Here is a 26979-nt window from a genome sequence, read left to right as displayed (position 1 = left end):
AGTGTAGTAGTGTGTTATAATCTTTAACCTCTGTGGCTACTAACAAGACAAGAGGTGAATGCTGCCCCCTGCTAACTTTGGTAGTAAAGTACCCGGATGAACAACTGCATGTATGTTGACTGTACTAGATAAACCTACCGTCTGTGTGAAGTGTTAAAGGTTTAACCGCCCAGTCTAGTTCAGCAGTTGGAAGGTTAAGACTATACTTTCAGGGATCATTTCTATAGTATCTAACTAGGAAGTGTGATTCGAAAGTGTTGCGTCTCTTTAACCACGATGATGAGTTGAGATGTTTCTCTCTGAGCGTGAATCAGGTGGAGAATGATGATTCTTTCATTTGTTCTCCATCATTGATGAACGTTCCTGCTGCTTCATACAGTCTGGAGGAGAAAAGCATGTTCAGAGTGGTTAAATTTATGATATTTGTTTAAATAATAGATATTAAGAGATTTGAGTTGTTTGTAACATGTGAGCCCAACAGCTAATTTCACGGATGGAATGCTTGTTACTTGACTTAATATAGACATTACAAGCGTAGCTGCTTCTTAACCGATTTAACTATATACTAGTCGACTATGATGGATCACAAATGTAAGTTTTGTGTATTGTGGCGCCGGCGAGCAGGAAGGCGAGCGTCGGGACCTCGAGTGAGCTGCCCTTGGCAGATCTCTCAGTGGTTTAGGACGTACACTCATTCACACACACATACATTCATACAACAGACAAACATATAAGCTACCTATCCAGCTCTCACCGCAGCCACCCAGTCTGCCACACTGGGATACACGCTGACGGTAAGCCTGGATACCACGGCTCCTCCCACTGACGCTACAGTATGTATGTAGTTTTAGACTGTTCACATTTCTCAGTTTTGAGCTTTTTGTTCTGTAGCTGCTACATTTACTTTATTTTCTGTTCGCAAACGAATGTAAATGTACTGTTTTTATCTCCCATAATTTATTATTCCTCTTTGTTTAGTGCTGCTGCATTGGACGTTTGTGTAAACTAATAATTCCATATTATTACATACAATACAATCAACAGGCCCCTTCTGTATGTGATAAAACCTGTATGTTAAGAGTTTAACTTACCTTCCGGCTGCTTCATGTAGTCTGGAGGAGAGAAGCATGTTCAGAGTGGTTAAATCTATAAAATATATGGACGTTTCAGACAAATTTCATAACTGAGCTCATGTTGTATACTTTGCTGTTACTAGATCTGTCGATAAATGTAAGTTACTTGGAGGTAATATGAATTCCTAGTACTGAGTTACACATTTCATTATTTTTTGTTCAATATCTTCTTAACTCATCAGACAGGAGCAATACTTATCTATGTAAGATCACAAATGTTTGTAAACCTTGTTTATGTATGTAGTTTAATCTGAAGTTTTTGGTCAGCCACATTTTTTACAGTTTTGAGCTTTATGCTCTGTAGCTGCTGCATTTACATTTTATCTTCCATTCACAAAAGAATGTAAAAGTATTGGTATGTTATTCCATAATTTGTTGTTTATGCTTCTTTAGTGCTGCATTGGATGTCTGTGTGAATTGATCATTCCATGTTATTACATACATTAATACAGTCAACATGTCCCTTCTGTATATGGTGAAATCTGTGTTAAGAGTTGAACTTACCGTCTGGGTGAAGGGTTTAGGTTTAAACCACCCAGCTTGGCTGTACAGTGACTGAGTTAAGACTATACTTTCAGGGATCATTTCTATAGTATCTAACTAGGAAGTGTGATTCGAAAGTGATGCGTCTCTTTAACCACGATGATGAGTTGAGATGTTTCTCTCTGAGCGTGAATCAGAAGGAGAATGATGATTCTTTCATTTGTTCTCCATCATTGATGAATGTTCCTGCTGCTTCATGCAGTCTGGAGGAGAGAAGCATGTTCAGAGTGGTTAAACTTTTAAGGTTTTACAATGAAAGATTAACATTTGTAGTTTAAACGATTGTTTAATGGGTTTAACAACCGAAATTCGTTAATATTGGTAATATGGTAATAGATGCAGTTTAAGTTGAAATTTGTTAAAACAGGTTGGTAGTTAGTATATTGGGAGAACGCTTTTACGATTGAAGAGTAAAGGGAGATATAAAATGTCAGGGGTTGGGGCTTAAACTAGTGACCTTTGCATTGCTAGTCTAGGACCTTATCTGCTATGTTACAATTCTGTAAACTTTGTAATTATATTTTATTATATAGGGCAGTTGTAGCCTAGAAGGTAAAATGCAGGAGTAGTAATCGAAAGGTCGCTGGTTCAAGCCCCACCGAAGCTAGGCTGCCACTGTTGGGCCCTTGAGTTTGGCCCTTAATCCTCAATTGCTTAGAGTATTTAATGTCACAGTGCTATAAATCACTTTGGATAAAAACGTTTCCTTGTCATTTGTTTTATCAATCATTAGACGAATTTAGAATATTATTAAAGTTGTCCAATTACAATTATATTATTAAATAATTAATAAGATTCTGAAAGCTCGAGTAAGATTTGAGTGTCATTCTACCGTGGAAAACCAAGTTCATACCTCAGAATGAGCTCAGTAATTTAACAGAATATTGAGGATTTTTTAATGCTAATAAATAAAACCACACACATTGTGCAACAATAATAACAGACAACAAAAACACAACTGGTTAACAGCAAAAGGGTAAATTATTAAACTAAATCAGTAATGAGCCCAACGAAATTAATCACGTAATATTGTCAGGACTTTAAGATAATAAACATTTGAATTATTCATTATAACACTTACATGATGAATTCTTATTTTCTCAAAATAAAGTGCACACTTCAGTCAGAATAAGACTTTTACATTTAGTGGTAGATATATGAGAATGGAGTTTGAACACCCTAGCTATTTAAACATTTTAATAGGTGTTACAGGATTTATTATTTTTAATAGGTGGTAACAAGATGAACTACAGCAGCAGGTTTTGTTTTCCTTCTAAGCCACTAAACGTGAGATTCATTCATGAGAGTTTGTTGGAAACGTGGGCTCATGGTGGCTTGTCTACTTGCACTTAAAATAATAAAAATGTAAATTATCTACTGTAAATACTGTTCTCAGGTACTCCGTGTTTTAAAAATACAATTACAAGTAAAACAACTTCAGTGAATTATAAACATTTAATTTTGGATGTGCAGCAGTTACATTATAAACAAAATAACCAAGTAAAATCAATTATTAAATAAAAACAACACATTCATAATTACATCAGAAATATGCTGTAATGCTGGTAATTAAACAACATTTATGTATCACCCCAGACAGCTAATGTGAATCATAAATACATTATAAAAGCAGTAGACCAGCTACTCACTGTTAAATTGTCTTTTAAGGTTTAACAAAATGAGATGTAAACTACCAGCTAACAAACTGTTTCTGAGATTCTAACTGGGTTTTATGAAACATAATGTGGTCAGCATCACAGTCCGAAGATAGTCCGAGGGTCACCAGTTTGGGGCCAGCCAGTTTAAACACTTTAAAGCTACTTCAAAGCCAAGAAAACACGCCTGTAAACAGAACAAATACACACGTGTGAAAATAATCAAAGCAACAAACACACACAGCAGTTCAAAAATAATTCACACGGTTATTAAAGACAAAGAAACATTAAGCTATTCTAGAGTTAAATAATAAACATGTAACGTGTTTCACAGCCTAATTCAGCAGTATATTTGAATACAGAATGTGTGAGGTAAAGTGTACTACTGTGTACCGCATTGGCAGGAAAAGCCCGGAGCATGACTGCACTTAAGCCTTTGTACAGAGCCGTGGCTCCTTCCTCACGCAGAAGGGATCTAAAAACATCCACTAATCCCCTGTAGCGTCCATCTGCGGCTGCAGGAGCAAAAACAAACTTCTTAGTTCATTATGAGTCCAGGGCTTGATAATATAACGTATTATCACTTTCATCATCACCTGGTAATTGGCAGGTCAGCTAATTACCAAGCACTGCATGTTAGAAAGATCTTTGCCCCGTCACGGCCTGCATTAGGATGCAGACATCAGACAAGCTAACCGCTACATGCAAAATGGAATTTGCCAGAATATCATTTCATTACATTTATTACAAGCCCATCGTAATTAAACCAAATGCTTTTACAGCCAAGACTGTGTATGTGATGTTAGCACAAAGAGCTGACAGGCCTAGTCTGCTTTTATTAAAGATAAAATACAAGTTTTTTAAAGTCGGTGTAAAGATTTAAATTGCGGAGCAAAACGTACCTGTTTGGAAGTTGGATTTTAGAACATCAGGTGGAAGGGCGACCGCCCAGTTTACGATGCCAGCGGTGCCCCCGGCCAAAAGTATCCTTGGCATGCTGAGCTGATCTACACTGTGTGGACAGATTTACAAAATTTATTAAATTATGATATAAACCTCCTTTATCACATGACTAGATAAAGTGTTAACTCGTACCTCTCATGCTCAGGGGTGAGGACATTTTTGAGGTATTCATAGGTCAAAAAATACAGGCCGGTAGAAGGAACATCTACAAGGATTAAAGAAAACAAGATTAGTATTATTGTTAAGATTAATGGCATAAAGTGTTTATTATAATACAATATACAGAAAGACGTCTGGTGTTCTGGGGCAGCGTAAATGTTGAACTTTAAATTATTACGTGCCCTTCTATTATCAAACATACAATTTAAAATCTATACCCCAAAGTAAGTGGACACTCCTGTTTATTAAGCTCAGGTGTTTCTGGCACAAGGTGTATTTAGGGAAGCATGAGCCCCTGTCAAGTTGAACCCTGATGAACTTGAACCTCATCCATCATCAATGCCAGACTTTATGAATGCTTTTTAACTAAACTGGCACAGACAGACTAAAATCTTATATAAAAAAGCCTTTCCATAAGAGTGGAATGGGAAAGAGTAAGAAATGAGATGTCCGACAAACCCATGGTCAGTTGTCTACATACCTTTGGCCGTATATAGATTAGATAACATTTAGAAAATTATTATACAACTATAAATGCACCCACCCCTGATGAGGGTAAGAACCGTTCCCTTGTAAACACTGCGAATCCCCTTTTCTTTATACAGCTTCACTGCACAGTCCAGAGGTCCGGCATATTTCATCTGACCGCTGATGGTCTGCACCTAAAACAACAAAGAGGTTTAAATATTTGGTGTTAATATAAAAAACAGAACTGAATTGTAGGCCTGCTTTTAAAACATCTACGTTTTCTCTCTCAGGTGTAAGAGATTGTATTGTTCACACGTCTGTGAGTGAAGCTTTCACAGCAAACATTTAGACAGACATACAGATTTTAACAGTCTGACTTGTGAAGAGTAAAAAAATTGAATTATTTTAATTTAATCTGTCTCACATTCAGTTATCTTCTTAAGCCCAAGCTGCATATTTTCACTATGTGTGGCTGAAGCAAAATACTCTTTTTTATTCATATCCAAGCAGTGTGTTTGACTCCTTTCAATGCTTTCACTCCAACCATGCTTAGGCTACAGTTAATTTGCCTGTACAGTCTTGAATTACCTGTAGAAGACACTTAATTCTCTCTCCGGGAGCCACAATCACGGTAGTAAAGACCCCTGCTAACATCCCGGCCAGGTAAGTCTGTGTGTACCTGAGGAAACAGAGAGAGTAGTCGTGAGAAACATTAAAGAACTGGGAGAACAATAATGTGTTGTGTCAGGGGTTGTAGCATTTAGCTGTTGTTTTATGTCCCATATATTATTATCATCTGTTTTAAACACAAACCTTTTAATGGTAAGATTTATCAGTATTGACAATCATTTAAATTCACTGTAGTTGTAATCCATGAGCAGACATGATGGTATCCCGAAGTGCAACATCACCCACTTTGGAAGCCACTGCTCTACCCTACACATCGTGCTCTCTTTAATTCATCACCATTGAAACTCTTCCCTAAAAACTCACGTGATCGGGACAGACGGGTCACTCTGGAGCAGCTGCTTCCCAAGTCCAAATCCAAAGAAGCTGATAGCCATCATTGGAGCGACTCCAGCCAGGGGAGCTCCCATTCCTTTATACAGGCCCAGCACTCCCTAAGCATGGCAAGCAGGTAAAACAAGAAACAGATCACTAGCGTTTTACAGGGCTTGATTTATTTTTGTCACGTAAAACAAAAGCACTAACAGTTCAGATTATTCATTTATCAGTATTATGTAAGCATGAGCATGTCTGACCTCTCTGGACACAGTTTTCCGAAAACAGTCATATGTTCCCGTGTACATCACATACTGGCTGCAAGAGGCTCTGGGCTGCGTCTGAAGACGAACCTGTAAAGATAAATTCTGATAAATAAAAAGCTGCTTTTTATTTTGTCATTATAGCCATAAGCAAGAACGCATGCTGACCACAGTCAATTCTTAACTGATAAGACTGGGGCTTGCAAGCACAAAGCAAATATGGCTGGTGTGATAAGGACAGAGCAGTTAGGGAGGGGGAATAGTGCCTTTCAATAAAGGTTCCTAAGGTAAGCGCACACATCAAATAAAACACATGATTCTAACATTAGTTGAAGAACGACGGTGTGGACAGTGGATTTTACTGTTGTACACAGTTGTGCACCTTTGCACTAAGTACATATTTAAATATTTACATATTTTGTTCATATAGGAGGAAAAGCAAATTAAAAGATATAGTCAAATGTTGCTGCACAGGTACTTAATACTTAATAAACCTTAAAAATAGTGGTTGGTGCATGGGTACTTATTCAGTACTTGATATGATCTCTTTGACAGAACTCGTTTCTAATTCTAAGGTATTTAAGTCATTCTGCTTGTTAAAGATCTACTCACAGATTGTCATTCCAAAAGCTTTAGTTTTGCTTTTCCAAGTAGCTGAGGGTGAATTTTGAGTTGTCTGTGATCACTGTCCACTGGGAAACCCATTCTTTTCTCCAGTTTTAGCTCCTTTGACCTACTCTGACTTTTCCTAACTCCCATAGTTCAGGTTTAATATTGCATCTACAGTAAAAAATCTGCCTTACTGATTAACTCTGTGCACTAGTGTACAGACCTGTTACTGAATTATCCAGCCTCACATTGCACTGACAGCAGGTCAATGTCTATTGCACATGTCAGTAGTGCTGAAGTAAGCCTGACACTTAAGAAAGAAACACAAGGACATTTGTTTTGTTTAAAAGTCTCCATTAAAAGTTTAAAATGTCTTCTTAGTGCAGTCCAGCAGCACTTATAAACGTGTATATACCTTAATACTTGTAAAAATCAACACAATAACAAGGTTATCCAAACTATTGCAGAATACACAGTAAACTAATTACATTACACTGTATTGTGTATATATGTTTCACTGTAAGTGTGTTGTTGCTATACTCTTGTTGTATTTGTGTGTAAATCTTACTTTAATGGTATCCAGTGGATGACCAGCCAGTAACAGACAGGCTCCACCGACTCCTCCAGCCACAAAGTTCTTTACCGGAGAGATGCGCCTCTCCCCCGCCGCTTCTCCCATGGCACCGCCGTAACAGATCAGATCTTCACCTCCTCTCAGACCCCCCGCACTTCTGTACGTGTCTTATTTACTGTAAACCTCCTCCAGCTGGTCTTTCAACTTCCATAGAAGTCAATAGTTTATAGTCATTGCTTTGGGCGATAATGCAGAAGCTACGAGCGCCATCTATCGGTCAGCACTGTTCTCTACACCAGCGGTTATATTATTATTATTATTATTATTATTATTATTATTATTATTATTATTATGAGGTGTATTTTATATAGATATTAATTCATATGTGTATTTTATTCATATGTGTGTTATGTGTTGTGGCCCCACTGTTAGGGAACACAATTCTGTAGAAGGCATTCAGAGGGGGTCAGTGTGCCCCTCAGAGACACATTCCTATGGACGGACATATGGAATGTATTTATGTGAGGCTCTGTCCCGGGGAAGCACTCTTAAATGTATGGAAAGCTGTAAGGTTCCCAATGATAGGATGGGGAGGCCTGTCCAGCATAAGACGGAGGTTGGTGCTAAGGGTTAGAATGGGGTTTTAGTTCAATGTATATATTCTACCATGGGAGGGCTTAGCTCTCTCTCAGTATTTGAGAGATCAAAGTGGAAACAGATGTGCTGTATGTAAATCGCTGGGGTATTTAAACCTGAGGTTGGCGTAAAGAAGGCAGAAGAAGAATCAGCTACTTTTTCTCCGGGCATAATCGCGAAATGTCTGTACTGACACTACTCATTGTCATTTCGTCATCAGTGCTTCACCACGACAAAAGACACCTCAATTATTATTATTATTGTTGTTGTTGTTGTTGTTGTTGTTGTTGTTGTTATTGTGGTATTGGGATCTGCATCCACAACTTAATCTGAATCTTTTATAGTCACCTTTGCTCTTTTGTGGTACAAATCAAATGTGTCCATCCCAAAGTAGGCTATGTGGAAAAAGCATCCCCCCTTCTCCTATTGTCTCTGATATTGCGTGTTCTTTAATTTCCTTCGGGATCAATAAAGTATCTATCTATCTATCTATCTATCTATCTATCTATCTATCTATCTATCTATCTATCTGTCTGTCTGTCTGTCTGTCTGTCTATCTATCTATCTGTCTGTCTGTCTGTCTGTCTGTCTGTCTGTCTGTCTGTCTGTCTGTCTATCTATCTATCTATAATCTATATCTTTAATACTATATTTAACAAAACACTGTGTATACTGGAATACGAGTCTTTCATATAATTTGTGGAAGAATTTTAGTCAGACACACAGCTAGGTCTCCTGCTCAAAACGGTGATCTGGCTGCTCACAAATTTTAATTTGTTTATTCTCAGTAAGATATGAGCTTTTTTAAATTTTGGATCATCACCCCATTAGGCCTCAGCTTCAGGTCATGGGCAGAAACTCTGAAATCCCACTTAAGAATTTACCAATAGAGTTTAAAATTGATTCTTGTTCCCCCAGTTGTTATTTATCCAGGTCCTGACACAGCAAAGTACCACCAAACCATTACACTACTATGATTATATGTTGGTGTTAAAGCACCCATAAGTCAGTCCACATAGACCGGCAGTACATGTAAATCCATCATGTACACATTCAAGCTCCTCCTGTTACCAAAATACCATCTACTAAACAAATGTATTTCCACCCTCGTATTCACACACACACACACACACACACACACACACACACACACACACACACACACACACACACACACACACACACACACACACGGTGTTGCTAAAAATAATACAAGCACTCTTAGCCTAGTTAAGGTAGGATAAACTTATATATTTTACTTATAATAAACTTATAATAAACTTATTATAAAATTTGACTGGGATAAATGAGTTTAATAAAGCTGAATAAATCACTTTTATTTGTATTCACAAGGAATACAGCATTTAGCAGATGCTTTTATCCAAATGGAGTTACATTTGTGAATGCACCTTCTGCATATAAAAATCAGTAGGAACTCAGCGTACACATGGAAATATAATTCTATCCTTTGACTGTCACTGTAGCCAAGGATTAAACCTAAGCCCCCAGGACCCATAATGCCAACGCTGTACCTAGATATTATATAATATAATAATAAAACTGGTTTATTAACATTCACCCTCTATCACTGCATTTACATGATAGAATTGGTATAAATGAAAGTATGTTTGATCTCTAGGAGGTAAAAAATGTCTGAACTGCTTATATTTTTGGACTTTGTCTTGCAGAAGTGTAAAACGTGTGGCTTTACTACAACTGTCCTCCTGCTATCCAGTGACCTTTCACCTAAATAAATGCTACAACAAATATTGTCTTCTATTTTATTATACACACTGAAATTGTTTGATTTTGAGTAAATAGTTCTGTGTACAGCCTGCTTAGGTTATACCAGTCCATCAGAACCAGTTCATTTATTAAGAACGTCGACGGATTATGTTGTAAATGGCGTTCTTACGTTAAAACTACAACTCCCATGATGCTTTGCGCCCACATGTGTGGGTTCTTCCTGTGTTACTTGCTTGACCCACCAACTGACGGTACAAAAGGTGAGAGGAATTCAACTTTAATTTGAGCTCTTTTTACATCATTAATGATCGTAAATAACATTTATGTGATTTATTTATGCATGTTGATGCATTTCTGCTGCCAGAACTGTTTATTTTGATCGCATCTGCGTTCTAATAAGTTTGGAAATGTGATGGTAGGAACTACTTCCCTATTTATGTCTTCATTCATAAATGTGATGGACTGGATTTAACATTTGTAATTAATGTTTAATGCATTTATTTCATAACATGTGTATATACCTAAACACGTGTATATGTGTGTATAGCTTAACACAGGCTACAGATGTATTTAACCACTAATATCACATGTAATTACACTATAACCTGAATACTTGTAGGTGCACTGGTCAATATTCTATTGTTCTGATTGTTGCAAGTGATGTGAATATACACACACTGGCCATTTTATTAGATATACAGGTCCTGATACCTCAATTCTTTGTGGCATGGGTTCCAGATTTTTTTCCCCAATGCATTTTCCTCCTAATGTAGTCATATTCAATGACCTGATTATATTTCATCTCTACTGCTTTGGACCTCCACACTTAACTGAAGCGTCCCGTGACTAACACACACCTCCTCCGACATGTGCAGTACAGACCGCTTCTTTTCACCTGTTCTTATGATTCATGCACCGATCCCCACTATTCTCCATCTCTGTCCGAACATCTGAGTCTCTTGCTATCTTCAAAAGACGATTAAAAACCCATTTCTTTACTCTTTACTGGGTCTAACAGGGTTTCAGCAGATTTATATTCTTGGACTGTTGTCTATTTAAAATAAAGTAAGGTAATGTTCACTATGGAAGCACTTCAGTAAGTCGCTCTGGATAAGAGCGTCTGCTAAATGCTGAAAATGTAAGATGTCATTGTGCAGCGCCATCAATCAGCAGGAGCATTCCCACCCTCGAATGAGCCAATAAGTGTCCATATAGAAGACTGGCCTGCTGGGAGCAGAGCTAAGATTCGAACTCACAACATTCCTTTGAAATGTTATGATGTCCACCTTGACTTGATTGCATCAAGTATTTAAGTAACGTGTCAGATTTACCTTCATGCTTCAAATCTCCTTTTCTTGCTACATTCAATGTTTTACAAAAATGTGCTGTATTAAATTCAGATCCAGTGACTGGAGAGGACATTGACGTCCACTAACATCATCGTCATTAATTTAATTTAAGATGACATTTGTGTAATTGTGTCAGCAATAGATTATTGTTGCTGACACAGGGAGAACATGCAAACCCCATACAGAACTGAACCCAGGCCCTTCTTGCTGCGAAATGCTAGATATACAGCAAGGCCACAGGTTTGTATAATGCTAGGTCTAAAAAAACAGCCTCTGTGTGTCAAAGGTCCACGCTGAGCAATAATTAGAATTAAAAGCTGATTAGTTGTATGCATGTGTGAATATAATGTTATTCAAATTCGAATGTACAAATGCCTTTTTCCATCCTTAATTTTCCTTGTGTTCTTCCGCCCCAGCCTGGACAAGAGTCGAGGCCATGCCCCTGGTGGTGAAATGGCCGTTCCCACAGTGCCCACCTCTGGGCTGGAGGATATCCAGCTCATTCGTGATGGGCATGGTGGGGTCATACAGCTATTTATGGACCAGTAAGTACAACTGCATTCTTTGTTCATGGTTGCGTTCCAGTACTGTTTTTAACATGCCGCCGTTAGCTCAGCATTTTCACCTTTGGGAAATCATGACTGGCTTTTTACCTACTTATCAGCTCAGGGAAGATTAATTAAATGAGCTTTTGTAGAAATAATGAGTTAAATCTGTATTTTCTCATTAGTAAAGCGTGCGCACAAGACTTTGTGATCTGCACTGTTTTCTTCCTAAAACATCAGAAAGCAAGCCGCTCAGGTGGCGCAGCGGTAAAACACGCTAGCACACCAGAGCTGGGATTTCGAATACGTCGTTTCGAATCTCAGCTCTGCCATCCGGCTGGGCTGGGCGGCTGCATGAACAGCGTTTGGCTGTTGTTCATCCAGGAAGGGAGCCGGATAGGGACTCCTCATAACTGACCTCTGGTGGATGGCGTCTGCACAGAGTCGAGATATAATGCTGATCAGGGTGTGGCTCTCCGTGCACAAGGCTGATCGGCATATGAACTCGCCTCGTGCAGGTGAAAAGATGCAGTCGGGTACTGCACACGTGTCGGAGGGGGCGTGTGACAGTCTCGCTGTCTTCAATCGTGGCGGGGGTCAGCACCAGTAGGGAGGAAGTGTAATGCATTTGGGTTAGTGTCAGTATTGTGCTGGTTCTTGGCCCAGGAAAAATCTGAGCTTTGACCTCTAATATTTGTGACTAATGATGGTAGCACCTGTCCTGCTTTTTTGAATGCTTCACACGCCTCCAAAAAGCTATGAATATAATAATTTGAATACTCAAACCACTATTGATTTTAAATAATAGTCTGTGTGTAGAGTTCACGCTTCTATGATTAAGTGTTCCATAACCTTCTGCTCTGTAGAGTACATGAATTCTCTGACGGTGCACAACCACGAGGTCCTGTTAAACCTGGTGGATAAGCGACCCCAGGACATTCCCCTTATCACCGTGTCCAATCACCAGTCCTGCATGGACGACCCGCACATCTGGGGTAGGTGGCGTCTCATTGTGATCTGTGTGTGTTATCCTGTGTGTGACTAATGTATCCTGCGGCCATATAAATGAAAATAAAAAGTGGACTTAAAATATAATAAGGAAAAGAACCTTAAACAGACTAAAACATAATACCTGGTGTTAAATCCAATTAAGATAAATAAATGTTCTGTGTATGTATTCTGGAACATGTGGGAATGTGGCTGGTGTACTCACACCAATAATGAGCTCATGAGGTGATTTTCTTCTTATTATTTTTGGTTGGTTGAATAAATAATCAGTTTATTTTCCTTTCAGGGGTGTTGAAGCTTCGGCACCTATGGACCTGGAAGCAAATGAGGTGGTGAGTACAGAGCCTAACCACAGATGGATCATGATTTTACTAATGAATGATCTGGACTAGAATAGCACAGTGTTGTTTTAAGATTTTCATATCACACCATATCACACATCAGTTACCTTTAACATTCTGTATTTTTCTGTGCAGGACCCCGTCGGCCGCTGATATCTGCTTCACAAATGAGTTGTACTCTCGTTTCTTCAGCAGGGGGAAGTGTGTGCCGGTGATTCGAGGTAAGCTCAGACTGCAGGACAGAGCTGATGTACCTCTCTGAATTACAAATAACACTTAAACAAGTCAGATTTGTCTGGTCAGAATTTGCTTGAGTAGCCAAATTGGTTGTTATTTTAATGATACAGGCCTGATTATAGCAGCTAGGTCAAACAAGTAACACAAAACTGCAGCGATGCGTCAAAAAAAAGTTTCACCCCCAGGCTTAAAATGATCTTTTAATGAGCTTTTTTACTTGCAATCATTACGTGGTACAAAAAGCAGTATCCACTGAAATGGCTGAGTCTTTGAGGAGCAAAGATGATCAGAGGATCTCCAGTTTGTCAACAAATGCATGAGTAAATTATTGAAACGTTTAAAAACAATGAACCTCAAAGAAATCTGGGAAGAGATTTCCCCTCTACAGTGCATAATATCATTAATCAATTTAAGGAATCAGGAAAAATTTCAGTACTAAAAGGGCAAGGGTGCAAGCCTTAACTGAACCCCTGTGATCTCTAATCCCTCAGATGGCACTGCATCAAGAACCACCATCTATACAGCTGATAGACTACATTACGGTGTAATATGGACAAACTGTACTTAAAACTTTACTGTGCAAAACAAAACCTTATGTTAACACCACCTGAGCACTCGTTTTGTATATAACTGTGTATGTGAGAGATAAATCTTGAATCTGTTATTAAGAAGACAATGAAAGCAACATCTGACAAAGCCAGCTAGTTAGCGGGATAAATAAATCCAATCCATTTTAATTGTGCCTCTGATTTTTAGGTGATGGTGTGTATCAGAAGGGAATGGACTTCCTCATAGAGAGACTCAATCAGGGCGACTGGGTTCACATGTTTCCGGAGGGTGAGATGAATCAGGGCAGCTCTTGTGCATTTAATAGTTTCAGGCTGAAGAAAATCCTCTCATTCCTCTAGTCTTTACTCGTTTACAGGAAAAGTGAACATGACGGAGGAGTTTATCAGGTTTAAATGGGGTAAGACTGATCAGATCTGACATGTTCCTGTTTTATATCTGAGGTTCTTGTTAGTGAATAATAATCCTGGATTTATTTTGTTTGACAGGAATTGGTCGTTTAATTGCTGAGTGCTCGCTTCATCCAATCATTTTACCTCTGTGGCATGTGGGTGAGTAGTGTATACAGGATAAAGAATCAAAGCTAAATAAATTGAAGTGTGTTTATACAGACAGAGACAGACCGAGAGGGAGACACAGACAGAAAGAGACATACAAATGCAGACAGACAAACAGAGACAGACAGTCAAAGAGAGAGAGACAGACCGAGACAGAGAGACAGAAAGACAGACGGACAGAGACAAACACAGACAGAGAGACAAAGAGAGTCAGACAGACAAATCCAGAGAGAGAGACAGACATACAGAAACAGTCAGGCAGAGACAGACACAGAGAGACAGACAGACAGACAGAGAGAGAGACAGAAAAAGAGAGAGTCGGACAGAGACAGACAGAGAGAGACGGTCAGACAAAAAGAGACAGAGAGACAAAGACAGAAAGAGAGAGACAGACCGGCACAGACAGACTTCTTATGGTTGCATGCATATAGTGCATCATCATCCGCTCTTTGTGCAGGTTTGAATGACGTCCTTCCGAATGAAACGCCGTACATCCCTCGATCAGGAAAGGTGACCACATACTTATGAAAATGATTTTATATTGTTTTGATCTTACAGTGTAAACACACCTACTGGAAGTATCAACGGCCTGACTGTGAGTGTGCTGTCGGTCTTTTATAGAAAGTGACCGTGTTGGTTGGAAAGCCCTTCACAGTGAAGCACTTGGTGGAAGCACTGAGAGTAGAAAACACGAGTCCGGTAAGACTGGTCATGTGCTCGTGTGTTTATCACGTCTGTGTCTAAACTCCATGTTTTTGTTTTAATTTCCGAGGTGGAATTTAACACATTTACATGGACCAAACATAAATAAGGTCACTATTGTTTACTGAATTTAACACATGAGGGGAAAAGAACATAAATGTGGCACATGCAAGTCAAAGTTATGGCACAGTTCATATTTTATGTATATTTATACTCCAGAATGTTGAAAAGTATTAAATAAAGGTCTGTTTGGGTCAGGTTAGTTTTGCTGATGGTTGTGAGCCAGATTTTGGCTCGAATGTGTACAGAAACGTGTACAAGTTTCATTAGAGCAGGAATAAATGCAGTTTTAATTTTATAAGCTAGTCGGAGCTCAAAGTAACAAGGACAGTTGAAGCAGGCTGTGTCCCAAATCACACACTGCCAAACTTAATGGTTGGACGCGCTTATAGTCCGGATTTAGCTCCATCTGATTTCCACCTTTTTGGATGCTTAAAGAAGCTTTAAGGGGAAAAAGATTTTCATGTGATAATGTGAAAGCAGTGCTGCATCAGTGGCTACACACTCACTTTAATGCTCATGGCATTAAAAAGTTGGTACGGCGCTGAAAAAACGCATCGGAAGGTGACTATGTAGAAAAGTGATGTTATTTGTGTTTGAAATTATTGATAAATAAAGTTTTAAAAGTGCGAAAACTTTTTGAAGAACCCTCGTAGCATGTCTAATTAGTCCACTGCAAATAGTATAGTTACCTACATGATAAAAATCCACCAGGTAAGTTTTTAGACAAGCCACCCACAACATGCACCTAATTTGTATGTGTAGGTGTACCTAATAAAGTGGTCAAGGAGTATATGTGCAAATCCAGAACATTCTGGAACTGTTTAAGGAAGTGATGTGGTTTTAACACTCTGTATTAACTTGCTTCTTCTATAAATGATTTTGTCACACAAATAACACGCACTGGCTTTAAATTTGTGCTAAAAGAACGTCATAAAAATGTTCAGTGTTAACATTCTCCTGTTCTCGACTCCAGATGGAAATGAGGAAAGCGCTGACGGACTTCATTCAGGCCGAGTTTCGCAGTTTGAAATTACAGGCCGAAGCGCTTCATCAGAAGATGCAGGTCACGCAGTGATCTCATAGAAATGCTGGATGAAACGTCTCGTGTATTAAAACAGATTTGCCTTAAAAGGAAGCGAACAGGCCATCAGCAGTCACGTCAGAAGGAAGCAATAGCGATGAACTCTCAGGACATGACAGGACGCATTTCAGTCCGAACACGCTGTGATCCGGCTCTGCATGACGATGATTTTGTTTTTGAGACATGAAGAGCATGAGTTTGACTGTGCTGACCAAGAAATGATGTGTAAAGATTTTATAATCATTTTAATATTTTGAATGGTAATTTTCATACTGGAATGTCATTACTGCAAAAACTTTGAATCTAAAAGAATCACCTCAGTATAGGATTGTTCTTGTATTTTTTTAAATGAACATGTACAAAGTGGTACCAATATACAGAATAAATCATGAATAAGTGAAGCTTTAAAAGACAAAATCCTCTGAATTTACTTAATTAAGAAGTAGTTCTATTCTCCACATATATACAGAACAGTTTTGTTTAAGTATTTTATATTATCAGACCCCTATTTAACAAACTTAAACACAATATAGATTTTGGTCCTTGATATAGTTGTCTATGTAGCCTGATCAATATTAAAATTGTACTACTAACATACGAATATCAATATGTAGGAGCTAAAAACACAAATAACCAATAATACCAGACAAAAAACAAACCTCAATAGCTTTGAGTAAAGAAAGCAGCCTGTATCAGTATTAATGCCAATGTGTCGACCTTGCAAAACACAGCAAGCTCTCTTGATCATATTTTGGTTGGGTTTCGTTCGGGTGTGCCGGTTTCCTATCACAAGGTCAAAGACATGCAGTCCGGAAAAGTGGAGCCATTAAAAAGTGCCCGTGTGTGTGTGTTTGCCCTGTGCTGGACTGGGGACCTGTCCACTGTGTTTTCTAATGAATAAGACCCACTGTGACCCTGACCATGATTAAATGGGGATAAAACAATGAATGAATATATGATTTCGGTTTTTTTTTAGCTTCACATTAACATTATTATTATTTCAATTATAAACTGTATACCTACAATATAAATCGTTATATAAAATGTTTGAAAAATGTGTAGTTTTAGTCATGTACATGTATTATTTTACATTTTTAAAGTATTATTTATTGTTAAATGATTTGCCTTTCAGTGTTACACTTCACTACGCCTAATATATAATTAATAATAGCATAAATACGGTATAATAGTACATTTTATATATATAAAAGTTATAATAATATAAATAATACATAAGTACATAATGGGCCTTTACGGGATAGCAGTCACGTGATGTGTTGCCATGGTGAATCATTTCCAGTGTTGCATTAAATCGTGCAACCCTGCATATGCTGCGTCCCAAAGACCTTTTGGTTGCTATTGCCTGACTTAAAAGAAAAGAAAAAACGTTTAAAAAGCGCATTTAAGTGTTAAAAAGAAAACTGCTGTTCAATGTTGTTGATGAGCAAATACAACAAACATGGCTGTATAGCAGTACATTTACTCAGCTGCACTGGCTAATGTTGAAATGTGGTCTTCTGAGTAATATTCGAACTACAGTTAAGAACATTGTTGCATTTCAATGGACAGACTGGCTAAATATAATGTAAACGTTCAGTATAACTCAATAAGAGGTTTTTTGTCATTGAACAAATGGGCCGTTTGGGTTGTCTACTCGAAGTCGTGGCCGGAAGTCGGTGCGGTGGGTGCAGATATTTGTTGGTGTACTTTGTTTATGACACACCGGCTGCCTACGTCACTCTGAGCCGTTGCGGATGAAGATGGCCGGTGTGAGGAATCCCGCTGGACGCTCCGTTATGATTCTAGCCGCTTTATTTTGCATTTTTGCGGTTGCGAGATGCACGGAAAACGTTCCTCTGCTAATGTGGACCAGCAATGGGTAAACAAGACACTGATTAACGTTTTTGGCATTGAAATTTATTCGTGTTAAGCCAAGAAGCTAACGTCAGGTTGCTAAGCTAATGTGAGTTTTTAAATGTCAGTGCTGATAGTGGAACGTTTATCTTCATGGTCTGTAAGCCTCATTTAATATGTTCTGCTGTGTTATTTTTTATTTAAGCGTCTTAATAAATATTTAGTTAGTAACAGGCTTTAACTGTGTAGTTAATTCGCTTGAGTTGATCTCGGTTGCTGTCCAGTCCTGCAGCGGATTCATTCATTACTGGCCTTATAACGGTGTTCCGTGCAGTCCAGTTTACCATCGAATTTTATCCATTTAAATAAAATAAATAGCAAATTTGCAAACCGTGAATAACGTACAATGTATAGTTTTACTTTTGAAACATGACGGTATAAATTACACTGTATACAATAGTGTAAAAACACCGGTTCTCAGGCGTTTTGAAGCCAAGGACCCTTTCATGTCCATAATAATAATAATCACAATAACAACAATAATCAATAATAATACTAATCATATACAGACCCTTATAGATTTATACATATTAACATGTTAATAACCTTATCAGAATGATTTTTTTTTAACTCTTTTTAATACTGAAATAGTCTAATATATGTTGTGAACCATATCATGGGTCTGGTTTGTGACCCATAGATTTGATGTGATTCTGACCAGTCGCAATGTGCTTAATTTCATTTCATTCCCATCAAAGGCGGCAAACGTTGAGTGCAAGGCAGGAATAACCTGGACAAGGGTGGCAATCCATCTCAGGGCTTCAAATCCCCCTTTTCACCCGCAGACGTAGCCAGTTATGTCTGTGTAGATGCCCAGCTGGCCGATAGCACCACCACCAGAGTTTTGAATTTCAAGCTCAGCAGTGGTGGGCTAGCATAATCTATATGAAATAAATGGGCCTGTCTGTCAGAGTATTATTATAGCTAAACTAATCTACATTTTCTATATTTGGCTATTTGATATTCTGGCTAATTTGAAGGCAGGTGGTTTTTCATTATCAAGCATTAACAACTGATGCGTGTACTGGTAGGGTCGTGTATCATGTTTCTATTGGCTTATTTCAAGGAAGTACTCTTGTAAAGTCGTGGTGTTGTGCACATGTCATTTAAGTCATTTAAAGCCATGATTTGTTTTGATTAGTTAAATTAAAATTAAACACCAGCATCTACAACCTGATTACTGCCCCAAAAACTGATGGTTCTATCAATAATATTTAGAGCACCAATTACATTAAGCCCTACATCAGGATTTAATTATTAAAACCTCCCCCCATTTTGACTCCTTATAAGAACAGGACACAGTTTTCCAACTTTTCTAAAGTTTTTAATGTTGTTTTATCCTTCAGGTTCTCCCTGCCACCCCACAGTGCACCATCCGCTGGTCAGACTCTGTCCGGCAACCAGCTTCAGTCCTACCTTAACTCTGCTCTCAGTTCTGCACCACACAACGTTCTGCTCTTCCTTCAGGACAAGGTTGGTCAAGTATGCCCTTCATCTCCATGTAGAGTTAAAAGGTGGCAAGAGTGCTTTATATCAGCGTTGTTTTCTGTAGAATTAGAATGGAATTCAAGCTCTGGAGGATTCTTTCACTTTGCTGTGACTAGCAAATGCTCACACTTGTAGTCTGATCAATAAATAAACACAGAGTAGAGCAGGTTTGCTAAGCCATGTCTTTGTTTTTCACTTAGCTAAGCGTAGACGACTTCACCATGTATGCGGGCGTGTTCGGGAACAAGCAGGACAGCGCCTTTCCCAATCTCGAGGTGAGTAGATATGTTATGCTTCTTCGACATTATTTCTATTTGCTGTCAGCCCACAGCTCCTTATATTTCAAGCACAACGATTCTCAGCAGAATTCAAAGCGCTTTCAGGGTTTCTCACAGGGCTGCGGTGGTGGATTTGTGCTCCCGGTCATCTTGGGGTAGAGCATGTGAGGTCTAGCTAACGTATCAGTCCTTATTTTTGTGCATGTGACAGAAATAATTAATACAACGAGAAAAGTAGGGGGAAATCAAATGCTATGAAATATGGGGCGCTGGTTGGGTTGATCTGATGAGGATATGACGCCAGCTCCTTGTGATCAGCACAATCTAGACCCTCATATCGCCCCCACTTGTTTTTACTAATTGATTCCTCTTGATTAGTACCCTAAACCGGGCTCCAGTCAGTTCCAGGGTAACATTCACTCCTTAATGTACATCTAGGAGCAATGTAGCATTTCCATTTCACCCTCTACAGTTTGAGAGGTATAAAAATGAAATCTTCGTTGTGTTGCTGTGTGTCATTCACTACTAGCTGTGTTTCTTCCAAACTCGGTCTGGTCTTGGTGTCTTGTTTTTCCACAGACGGCACTGCAGTCCTCCTCCTCCTTGCTCCTGCCGTCCGTCTCCTCTTCGGCCAGCGCCGCACTTCCTGCGCTCCTGCAGGATCAGCTTAACACAGCTCCTCTGTACATGGACCCGGAGACTCTGGCTCAGCTACGTCTCAACGCCTCGCTCCCCGCACTGCTTGTTTTCAGCCTCCCCTACAGCCCCTCTGGGTAAACAGCACCCTTAACCTAGCCAGTCTGTTCTGCTCACAACAATAAATGATGTACAGATATCAGCTGAGGTCTTTTTTAACAATTGTGGATTATAAACGTGTGCACAGAAAAAGTTGGGACATTTTGTAAATTGCAATACAAACAAGAGTCTATGTTTATTATCTTTATGGAGGATGAGATAGAGGTGGTGAGTTCTTAAGTTTGTCATGACCAGGTCAGATCAGTGTTGGTGCTAATATTGTCTCTCTCACAGGGCTGATATGATGTCTGTTAGAGAAGTGCTCAGCAGTAATGGTAAGTGCATGAACAGTGTTCACTCAGGCCATTATTATTCATAAATAAACGTTTTCCGTAGCTCATCATCAAAATATTATTAGTAATGAATTAAAACGTGCCGTTTATATACCCAGAAATATGTGTGTTTCAGATGAGGTGGTCTCTCAGGTCCTGAGGATCATGAATAGCCAGTCTGTACCGTACACAGCCATCTACACCGCCCTCCGACCCTCACGAGTGAGTCCAAACTTGATTAAAGAATTTAGGAAGCGTTGGGGTGGCACAGCGGTAAAACATGCCAGCCCACCAGCACTGAGATCTCACACCCTCAAGGTCGAATCTCAGCTCTGCTATCAGCCAGCCGGGCGCCTGCGCAGACACACGGGGAGAGACGATGGCTAAAACAGGGGTCCAAGAGTTGCCTCTGCTGACTGGTCGTGGCTCTTCACACGTGAGACCACACCTCTGGCAGGTGAACAGAGGCGATCAGGGAAACGAAAAGAAGCAACAATGGGGAAAACATGTAAAGCTTAGCGATTCGCTTTACAGGTCCATGAGGGTGGCTCGGTGGCTCGGTGGCTCGGTGGGTAGCACAGTCACCTCACAGGAAGAAGGTCCCGGGTTTAATCCCCAGCAGGAGCGGTCCGGGTCCCTTCTGTGTTGAGTTTGCATGTTCTCCCCGTGTCTGTGTGGGTTGTGTAATATTTCCTCTCGTGTATCAGGTGATGGAGGACGCCGCTCCGGCGCCGCATTCAGTCGGGGCTCGATCCCTGCTGCAGTACAGGCGCGAGGGCCCGCCTCCTCCCTACGCCCCCGTGGAGTTTATGGAGCACGGATCCCCCTGTATCCTGCTCTGGGCCCACAACCTCACCGTCAGCGAATACCGCTCAGGAAAATGGGAGCGACACAACCTCGGGCCTAAAACCTTCGGAGAGGGCGTCACCCCCAAACTAGAGGGCTCCTTCTGCAACGCCACTCACTCCAAGTGAGCACTTATCGTATTGTAGCATGCTTTAATGATGATAATGCACAGGTAACGTCTCAGGTAACGTCTCAGACCTAACCCAGTCCCAGTCTGGATGGTTTGGGATTTGAACTTGACCCTTTTTTGCACTTAACTTTAACTCAGCAAATGAATAAGAATTAAACGTGTGTTTTCTTCTATTACAGGCTGGTCCTCAACTATGAGAACGTGTTAAGCTATCGCACTTTTAAACTCATGTAAGTACTGAATTAACGTCCCTCAAATACACTATATGGACAACATATGGACTTTGCAGCAACAGTTTAGGGAAGGCTCTTTCCTGTCCAGCGTGACTGCATCCCTGTGCACAAATCAAGCTCTATAAAGACACTCTGTTTTAGTACTGTTGGTTTTTATAATGAGATGTCCAACATGCTCATGGTCAGGTGTCCAGATACTTTTGGCCATATAGTGTAAGTTGCATACTAGTGATGCTTCATGGCCAGAAGTATGTGGACATCAAAACAAGACCTTCTAGGACATCATATTCTAAAACCGTAGGCGTCAATATGGAGTTCGACACCTCCTTGTGGACATTACACCCTAAAAAGGCTTTTCACGGGGTTTTGGAGTGCGTCTGTGGGGATCTGTGCCCCTTTGAGCAAAGATGTTGTTTGTAAAGGTTTAAATAGCAAACGTCATATTATTTTACCCAAAGGCGATCACTGGGTTGGATGGCTATCAAACCATGGCTTTGTGGACCTCGCTTTAAGCACAGAGGCATTCGCCAGTCATGCTTGAACAGGAAAAGACCTTCCCCAAGCTGTTGCCACAAAGTTTACTGCATAAAATGAGTTTTATTTCTCTGTTTTTGGGGCACAGCAATTGTAAATTGCGCAAGCCAACTACCGCTGGGATCTAGGGTTCAAATTCTCAGCGGTGCTATCAGCCTGCTGGTCATCTACATACAGACATGATCGGCTGTGCCTGAGGGAGACCCTTCCACAACCCTGACCAGGATAAAGTGGTTGATGAAAATGAAATTATTTAATATTGGTACGCACTTGTAATTCAGCATGTTCCCCCTCTGCAGTTTTGTCATGAGTCAGAGGCACTACAAGGTTTCGGCGCGCCGCTGGTTCACCATGGATTCGGTGCAGCTGGAGTACGACGGCAAGGCGGCTTCGTTCAACGCCAGCCGCGGCGTCTACGCTCCGGTCGAGTACTCCTTCCGCTGCCACTCGGTCAACAGCTTCAGCTACCCGCTGCTCACGCCACGCTCCGCCAAGGACAACGCCAACGACTGGAGGGTCTCCTTCGATGACTTCCAGGTACTGTTTCTTTTTTGTTTGTTTGTTTCCACGTGTAATTTTATGCAGGGTATCAGCACACAGCGGGTCAGCAGGGAATGTGTGTCCATATACACAGATCAGCCATAACATTAAAACCACCTCCTTGTTTCTAAACTCACTGTCCATTTTATCAGCTCCACTTACCTCATAGAAGCACTTTGTAGTTCTACAATTACTGACTGTAGTCCATCTGCATGCTTTGTTAGCCCCCTTTCACGCTGTTCTTCAATGGTCAGGACCACCACAGAGCAGGTATTATTTAGGTGGTGGATCATTCTCAGCACTGCAGTGACACTGACATGGTGCTGTTGTGTTAGTGTGTGTTGTGCTGGTATGAGTGGATCAGACACAGCAGCGCTGCTGTAGTTTTTAAACACCTCACTGTCACTGCTGGACTGAGAATAGTCCATCAACCAAAAATATCCAGCCAACAGCGCCCCGTGGGCAGCGTCCTGTGACCACTGATGAAGGTCTAGAAGATGACCGACTCAAACAGCAGCAATAGATGAGCGATCGTCTCTGACTTTACATCTACAAGGTGGACCGACTAGGTAGGAGTGTCTAATAGAGTGGACAGTGAGTGGACACGGTGTTTAAAAACTCCAGCAGCGCTGCTGTGTCTGATCCACTCATACCAGCACAACACACACTAACACACCACCACCAAAAAAAAGTATGTAGAGAAACAGATGGACTACAGTCAGTAATTGTAGAACTACAAAGTGCTTCTATATGGTAAGTGGAGCTGATAAAATGGACAGTGAGTGTAGAAACAGGGAGGAGGTATTATATATTATATCCCTAACCTGGAATTCAAAGCACCCGATTTACCTTTTATGCTAAAAAACTAGATTCTGATCCGTTTTCCGTCCTCCTCTCCCACAGATCCAGGGCTTTAACGTGACGGGAAGAGAGTTCGCGTACGCCAGCGACTGCGCCAGTTTCTTCACCCCGGGCATCTGGATGGGGCTCCTGATCTCGGCCCTCATGGTGCTGCTGCTCACCTACGGCCTGCACATGATCATGCAGCTGCACACCATGGACCGATTCGACGACCCCAAGGGCCCGGCCATCTCCGTCCCCCAGACCGACTGATCAGCGGTCACACACCTGAGCGCTCCTTCATTTCATCAGCGCAGTAAATCATTCCATCCATCACACACAGGTTCATTTCAGATGGTTTTTGTTTATTGTGTTTAATGTGTATCGAACCCTGAGAGAGGCGCACAATGGTGTTCACACTGGAGTCATTCCTCTAGACGCACTGTTACATTTACATTCTGAAATCATTTTATTTATATTTATTTATCTCTCTGATCCACCGTGTTTATTTCTCACCTGTTTTTATGTGAGGAAGTTGGACAGGTTCTGTACTCATCGAGCGCTGGAATGCCCTGGATAGGGTGGCAGTCCATCACAGGGCCCAGGCATACCCCCAAACATGACCCCCCCTCTCCCCCGTTGACATAGCCAATCACATCTATATAGACGCCCTACCATGGAGAGCAACACTTAGATTCGAACCTGAGCGCCCACATCACTGATGTGTTGTGTTTACATTTAGCAAATGCTTTTATCCAAAGCGACTTACAGTTGTAACCATATACAAGGGTTAAGGGCCTTGCTCAAGGGGCCAACAGTGGCAGTCTGGCAGTGGTGGGACTTGAAACAGCAACCTTCTGATTACTGGCCCAGCACCTTAACCACTAGGCTACAACTGCCCTACTGGGTTTAAACCGTGTCAGCGTACAAGAGTAGTTAATCCGAAAATTCAATATACAGAAGTAACTGATGGGTCAAGACGAAGCTGGTCAGTGTAGTGGCGCAACTAATGTTTTTGTCAGCCGTCGTTTTTTTTCCTGGAGTGGTGTTTGGTATGTTCTCTCCACTCCTTAAAAGTTTCATCCAAGCATTTTACATATAACATCATCTGATTGCAGTTTTTTGGGTTGGCAGACGCTTTAATCCAAAGCAACTGGGTATCACAATTGAGACTGTATACACTGCAAGCATTTTAGGGCCTTGCTCAAGGGCCCAACAGTGGCAAGCTGGCAGGTGCAGGGCTCGAACCAGCGACCTACTGATTACTTGTCCTGTACCTTAACCACTGGGCTACTCCTGCCCTTATTCAGGTTAAATGTATTTTGTGTAATTATGGTCACGGAAATCCTTTTGTCCATGAACTGTTTGTACATTTTGTATTTAAACGGAATTAATTATTAGTAATGTACAATAAGTAATGCATTAATGCACCACGTTTATTATATAAAGGTTCCATAAATCAACAGTCGCATTTAATCCATAGCTAACAATGATGTGCTGAGTTTAATCCTGGTGTTCGTACTTTAGTACCAACAACATTTAATCACTACCGGTTGAAAATGTGGAGTGCCTTGTGCGTGTTCATGTGGCGTGGATGCACTGCCTCCCTGTCCAGGTTAAAAAGGTTACTCCCAATGAAAAATAATCATCAGAATTACCTCTAATGTTTAATTCTGCTTTTAAATTTGGTGTAACACAGAGTCTGTAAGATCACTTAACAGTTTGCGGGTCCTCGGAGACCAGCAAAGCTGAAAAAGCAAAAAATTAGGACCAAAAAATGTAAAATAAGAATCAAATATTAGCTAAATTTAAAAAATAAGGAACTACTCGATCTTTGGGCTTTTAGTCTGACTCCTACCACTAGATGTCAGCACTCGCTCTACATGCACTTCATGAGTCTTCTGCAGCCGAGACGTTACCACGTTTTCAACATGGAACAGAAGCCTGGATATGATGTGTTTCCCTCCTCAACCTACATTAAATTCAAGCTTTCATGTCTTTTGGTGCACTAACTCATATTCCTGTCCCTTACAGTTTTGCTTTCTGTTCACTGATGACTATTTATTAAAGTGTAAAATCTAATATTTGGATTAATTGTATAAACAAGATGAAAATATTGCTGTGTAGTGGCTAGATGAAGATTTATTTATTCGTAGCATGAGTGTCCGAGTGTGCTCATCCTGGTTTGTCCTTGTAAAACTGTGAAATCCAGATGTTTGTGTTGTATAAATGTACACAGGGAAATAGATGATGTTTATTAATTAAGAGAGGGGATTTGATGTACTTCCAAAATCTGCATTTCTGCACTGCACCAAGTCCTGGAATGAAAGAGACACATTTAAGATGGTAAAGGGAAGCAAGACAAGCTTTTTTGTCTTGTTACTGCAAATCTGTTTTGTTTGTTTACATTGATTAACAGATCAAATGAAAAACAAAGGGAAGATGGTGAAGTATTAATCCTGATGTCTATTTAAAATTGAATTGTATGTGTAAATGTGAGCAGTTGCAGTCGTATTGTGTAAATCATAGCAATGTGGGGGATAAACCACTATAAAATCTATGCTTCATCATTCAAAGCAGTGCAAACATTGATGTTTAAACATGATCACAGATGGTGCGGTTCAACATTTCGATCTGAACCCAATAATAAATGGAGTACATGCTGGTACGATGGTTTGTGTGATTGCTTTTTTGTACCGTGTATCTCAGTGGCCCGAGGTGCATCAGTGAGGCGTGGAAGGACACGTCTTTCTCCACGGTTGCTATGGGTCCGCCAGCCAATCAGACCGTGTACCGAGGGTCATGTGTTGGCTTTTGATTTGGCATTGAGCTCAAGGAGCGGTACAACAGTGAGGTGGTCATTCAGTCTCCGAGGTGAAGCTCTTGACCCCTTTGGAGGCTAAATAAC

The 26979-nt window shown here is 40.3% G+C and overlaps 3 protein-coding genes and 2 non-coding genes across 5 annotated transcripts; 4 read left to right on the top strand and 1 right to left on the bottom strand.

Moving 5' to 3' along the window:
* Window positions 1–196: 196 nt before the first annotated feature.
* On the top strand, window positions 197–409 carry LOC134334020 (small nucleolar RNA U3). The gene has a single exon (XR_010015442.1). It is a non-coding gene; the product is annotated as a small nucleolar RNA U3 (small nucleolar RNA).
* Window positions 410–1695: 1286 nt separating this feature from the next.
* LOC134334019 (small nucleolar RNA U3) lies at window positions 1696–1908 on the top strand. Its single transcript, XR_010015441.1, has one exon. It is a non-coding gene; the product is annotated as a small nucleolar RNA U3 (small nucleolar RNA).
* A 1243-nt stretch (window positions 1909–3151) lies between these two features.
* On the bottom strand, window positions 3152–7546 carry si:dkey-150i13.2 (mitochondrial carnitine/acylcarnitine carrier protein). Its single transcript, XM_063015525.1, has 9 exons — window positions 7364–7546; window positions 6184–6276; window positions 5915–6042; window positions 5510–5600; window positions 4998–5115; window positions 4427–4499; window positions 4234–4343; window positions 3725–3846; window positions 3152–3518 (listed from the first exon to the last, which is right to left on the bottom strand). Exons 1-9 carry the CDS (start codon window positions 7472–7474, stop codon window positions 3456–3458), a joined length of 909 nt encoding a protein of 302 aa, XP_062871595.1. The 5' UTR covers window positions 7475–7546; the 3' UTR covers window positions 3152–3455.
* Window positions 7547–9974: 2428 nt separating this feature from the next.
* Window positions 9975–16606, top strand: tafazzin (tafazzin, phospholipid-lysophospholipid transacylase). Its single transcript, XM_063015438.1, has 11 exons — window positions 9975–10011; window positions 11517–11645; window positions 12512–12640; window positions 12940–12985; window positions 13130–13215; window positions 13988–14068; window positions 14157–14198; window positions 14287–14349; window positions 14813–14865; window positions 14977–15054; window positions 16094–16606. Exons 2-11 carry the CDS (start codon window positions 11537–11539, stop codon window positions 16193–16195), a joined length of 789 nt encoding a protein of 262 aa, XP_062871508.1. The 5' UTR covers window positions 9975–10011; window positions 11517–11536; the 3' UTR covers window positions 16196–16606.
* A 1355-nt stretch (window positions 16607–17961) lies between these two features.
* atp6ap1a (ATPase H+ transporting accessory protein 1a) lies at window positions 17962–26739 on the top strand. The gene is made up of 10 exons (XM_063015756.1): window positions 17962–18080; window positions 19462–19588; window positions 19804–19878; window positions 20461–20654; window positions 20911–20951; window positions 21085–21170; window positions 21656–21918; window positions 22104–22154; window positions 22991–23228; window positions 24135–26739. Exons 1-10 carry the CDS (start codon window positions 17962–17964, stop codon window positions 24342–24344), a joined length of 1404 nt encoding a protein of 467 aa, XP_062871826.1. The 3' UTR covers window positions 24345–26739.
* The last annotated feature ends 240 nt before the right edge of the window (window positions 26740–26979 follow it).

This window comes from Trichomycterus rosablanca, chromosome 19 (assembly GCF_030014385.1).
Source record: "Trichomycterus rosablanca isolate fTriRos1 chromosome 19, fTriRos1.hap1, whole genome shotgun sequence".
NCBI classification, from domain to species: Eukaryota; Metazoa; Chordata; class Actinopteri; order Siluriformes; family Trichomycteridae; genus Trichomycterus; species Trichomycterus rosablanca.
The sequence above is the reverse complement of the archived record's forward strand: the minus strand, read 5'-3'. Positions and strand labels throughout refer to the sequence as shown.

Excerpts from the sequence above, each read along its gene's own strand:
- atp6ap1a (XM_063015756.1), top strand. The coding sequence starts at position 17,962 with ATGGCCGGTGTGAGGAATCCCGCTGGACGCTCCGTTATGATTCTAGCC. Across the intron at positions 21,919-22,103 it reads TGCAACGCCACTCACTCCAA|GCTGGTCCTCAACTATGAGA; the intron begins GTGAGCACTTAT and ends CTTCTATTACAG. Across the intron at positions 23,229-24,134 it reads TCTCCTTCGATGACTTCCAG|ATCCAGGGCTTTAACGTGAC; the intron begins GTACTGTTTCTT and ends CCTCTCCCACAG.
- si:dkey-150i13.2 (XM_063015525.1), bottom strand. The coding sequence starts at position 7,474 with ATGGGAGAAGCGGCGGGGGAGAGGCGCATCTCTCCGGTAAAGAACTTT. Across the intron at positions 5,116-5,509 it reads GAATTAAGTGTCTTCTACAG|GTGCAGACCATCAGCGGTCA; the intron begins GTAATTCAAGAC and ends TTGTTGTTTTAG. Across the intron at positions 3,519-3,724 it reads GGGCTTTTCCTGCCAATGCG|GCGTGTTTTCTTGGCTTTGA; the intron begins GTACACAGTAGT and ends TTCTGTTTACAG.
- tafazzin (XM_063015438.1), top strand. The coding sequence starts at position 11,537 with ATGCCCCTGGTGGTGAAATGGCCGTTCCCACAGTGCCCACCTCTGGGC. Across the intron at positions 11,646-12,511 it reads ATACAGCTATTTATGGACCA|AGTACATGAATTCTCTGACG; the intron begins GTAAGTACAACT and ends TCTGCTCTGTAG. Across the intron at positions 12,641-12,939 it reads GGACGACCCGCACATCTGGG|GGGTGTTGAAGCTTCGGCAC; the intron begins GTAGGTGGCGTC and ends TTTTCCTTTCAG.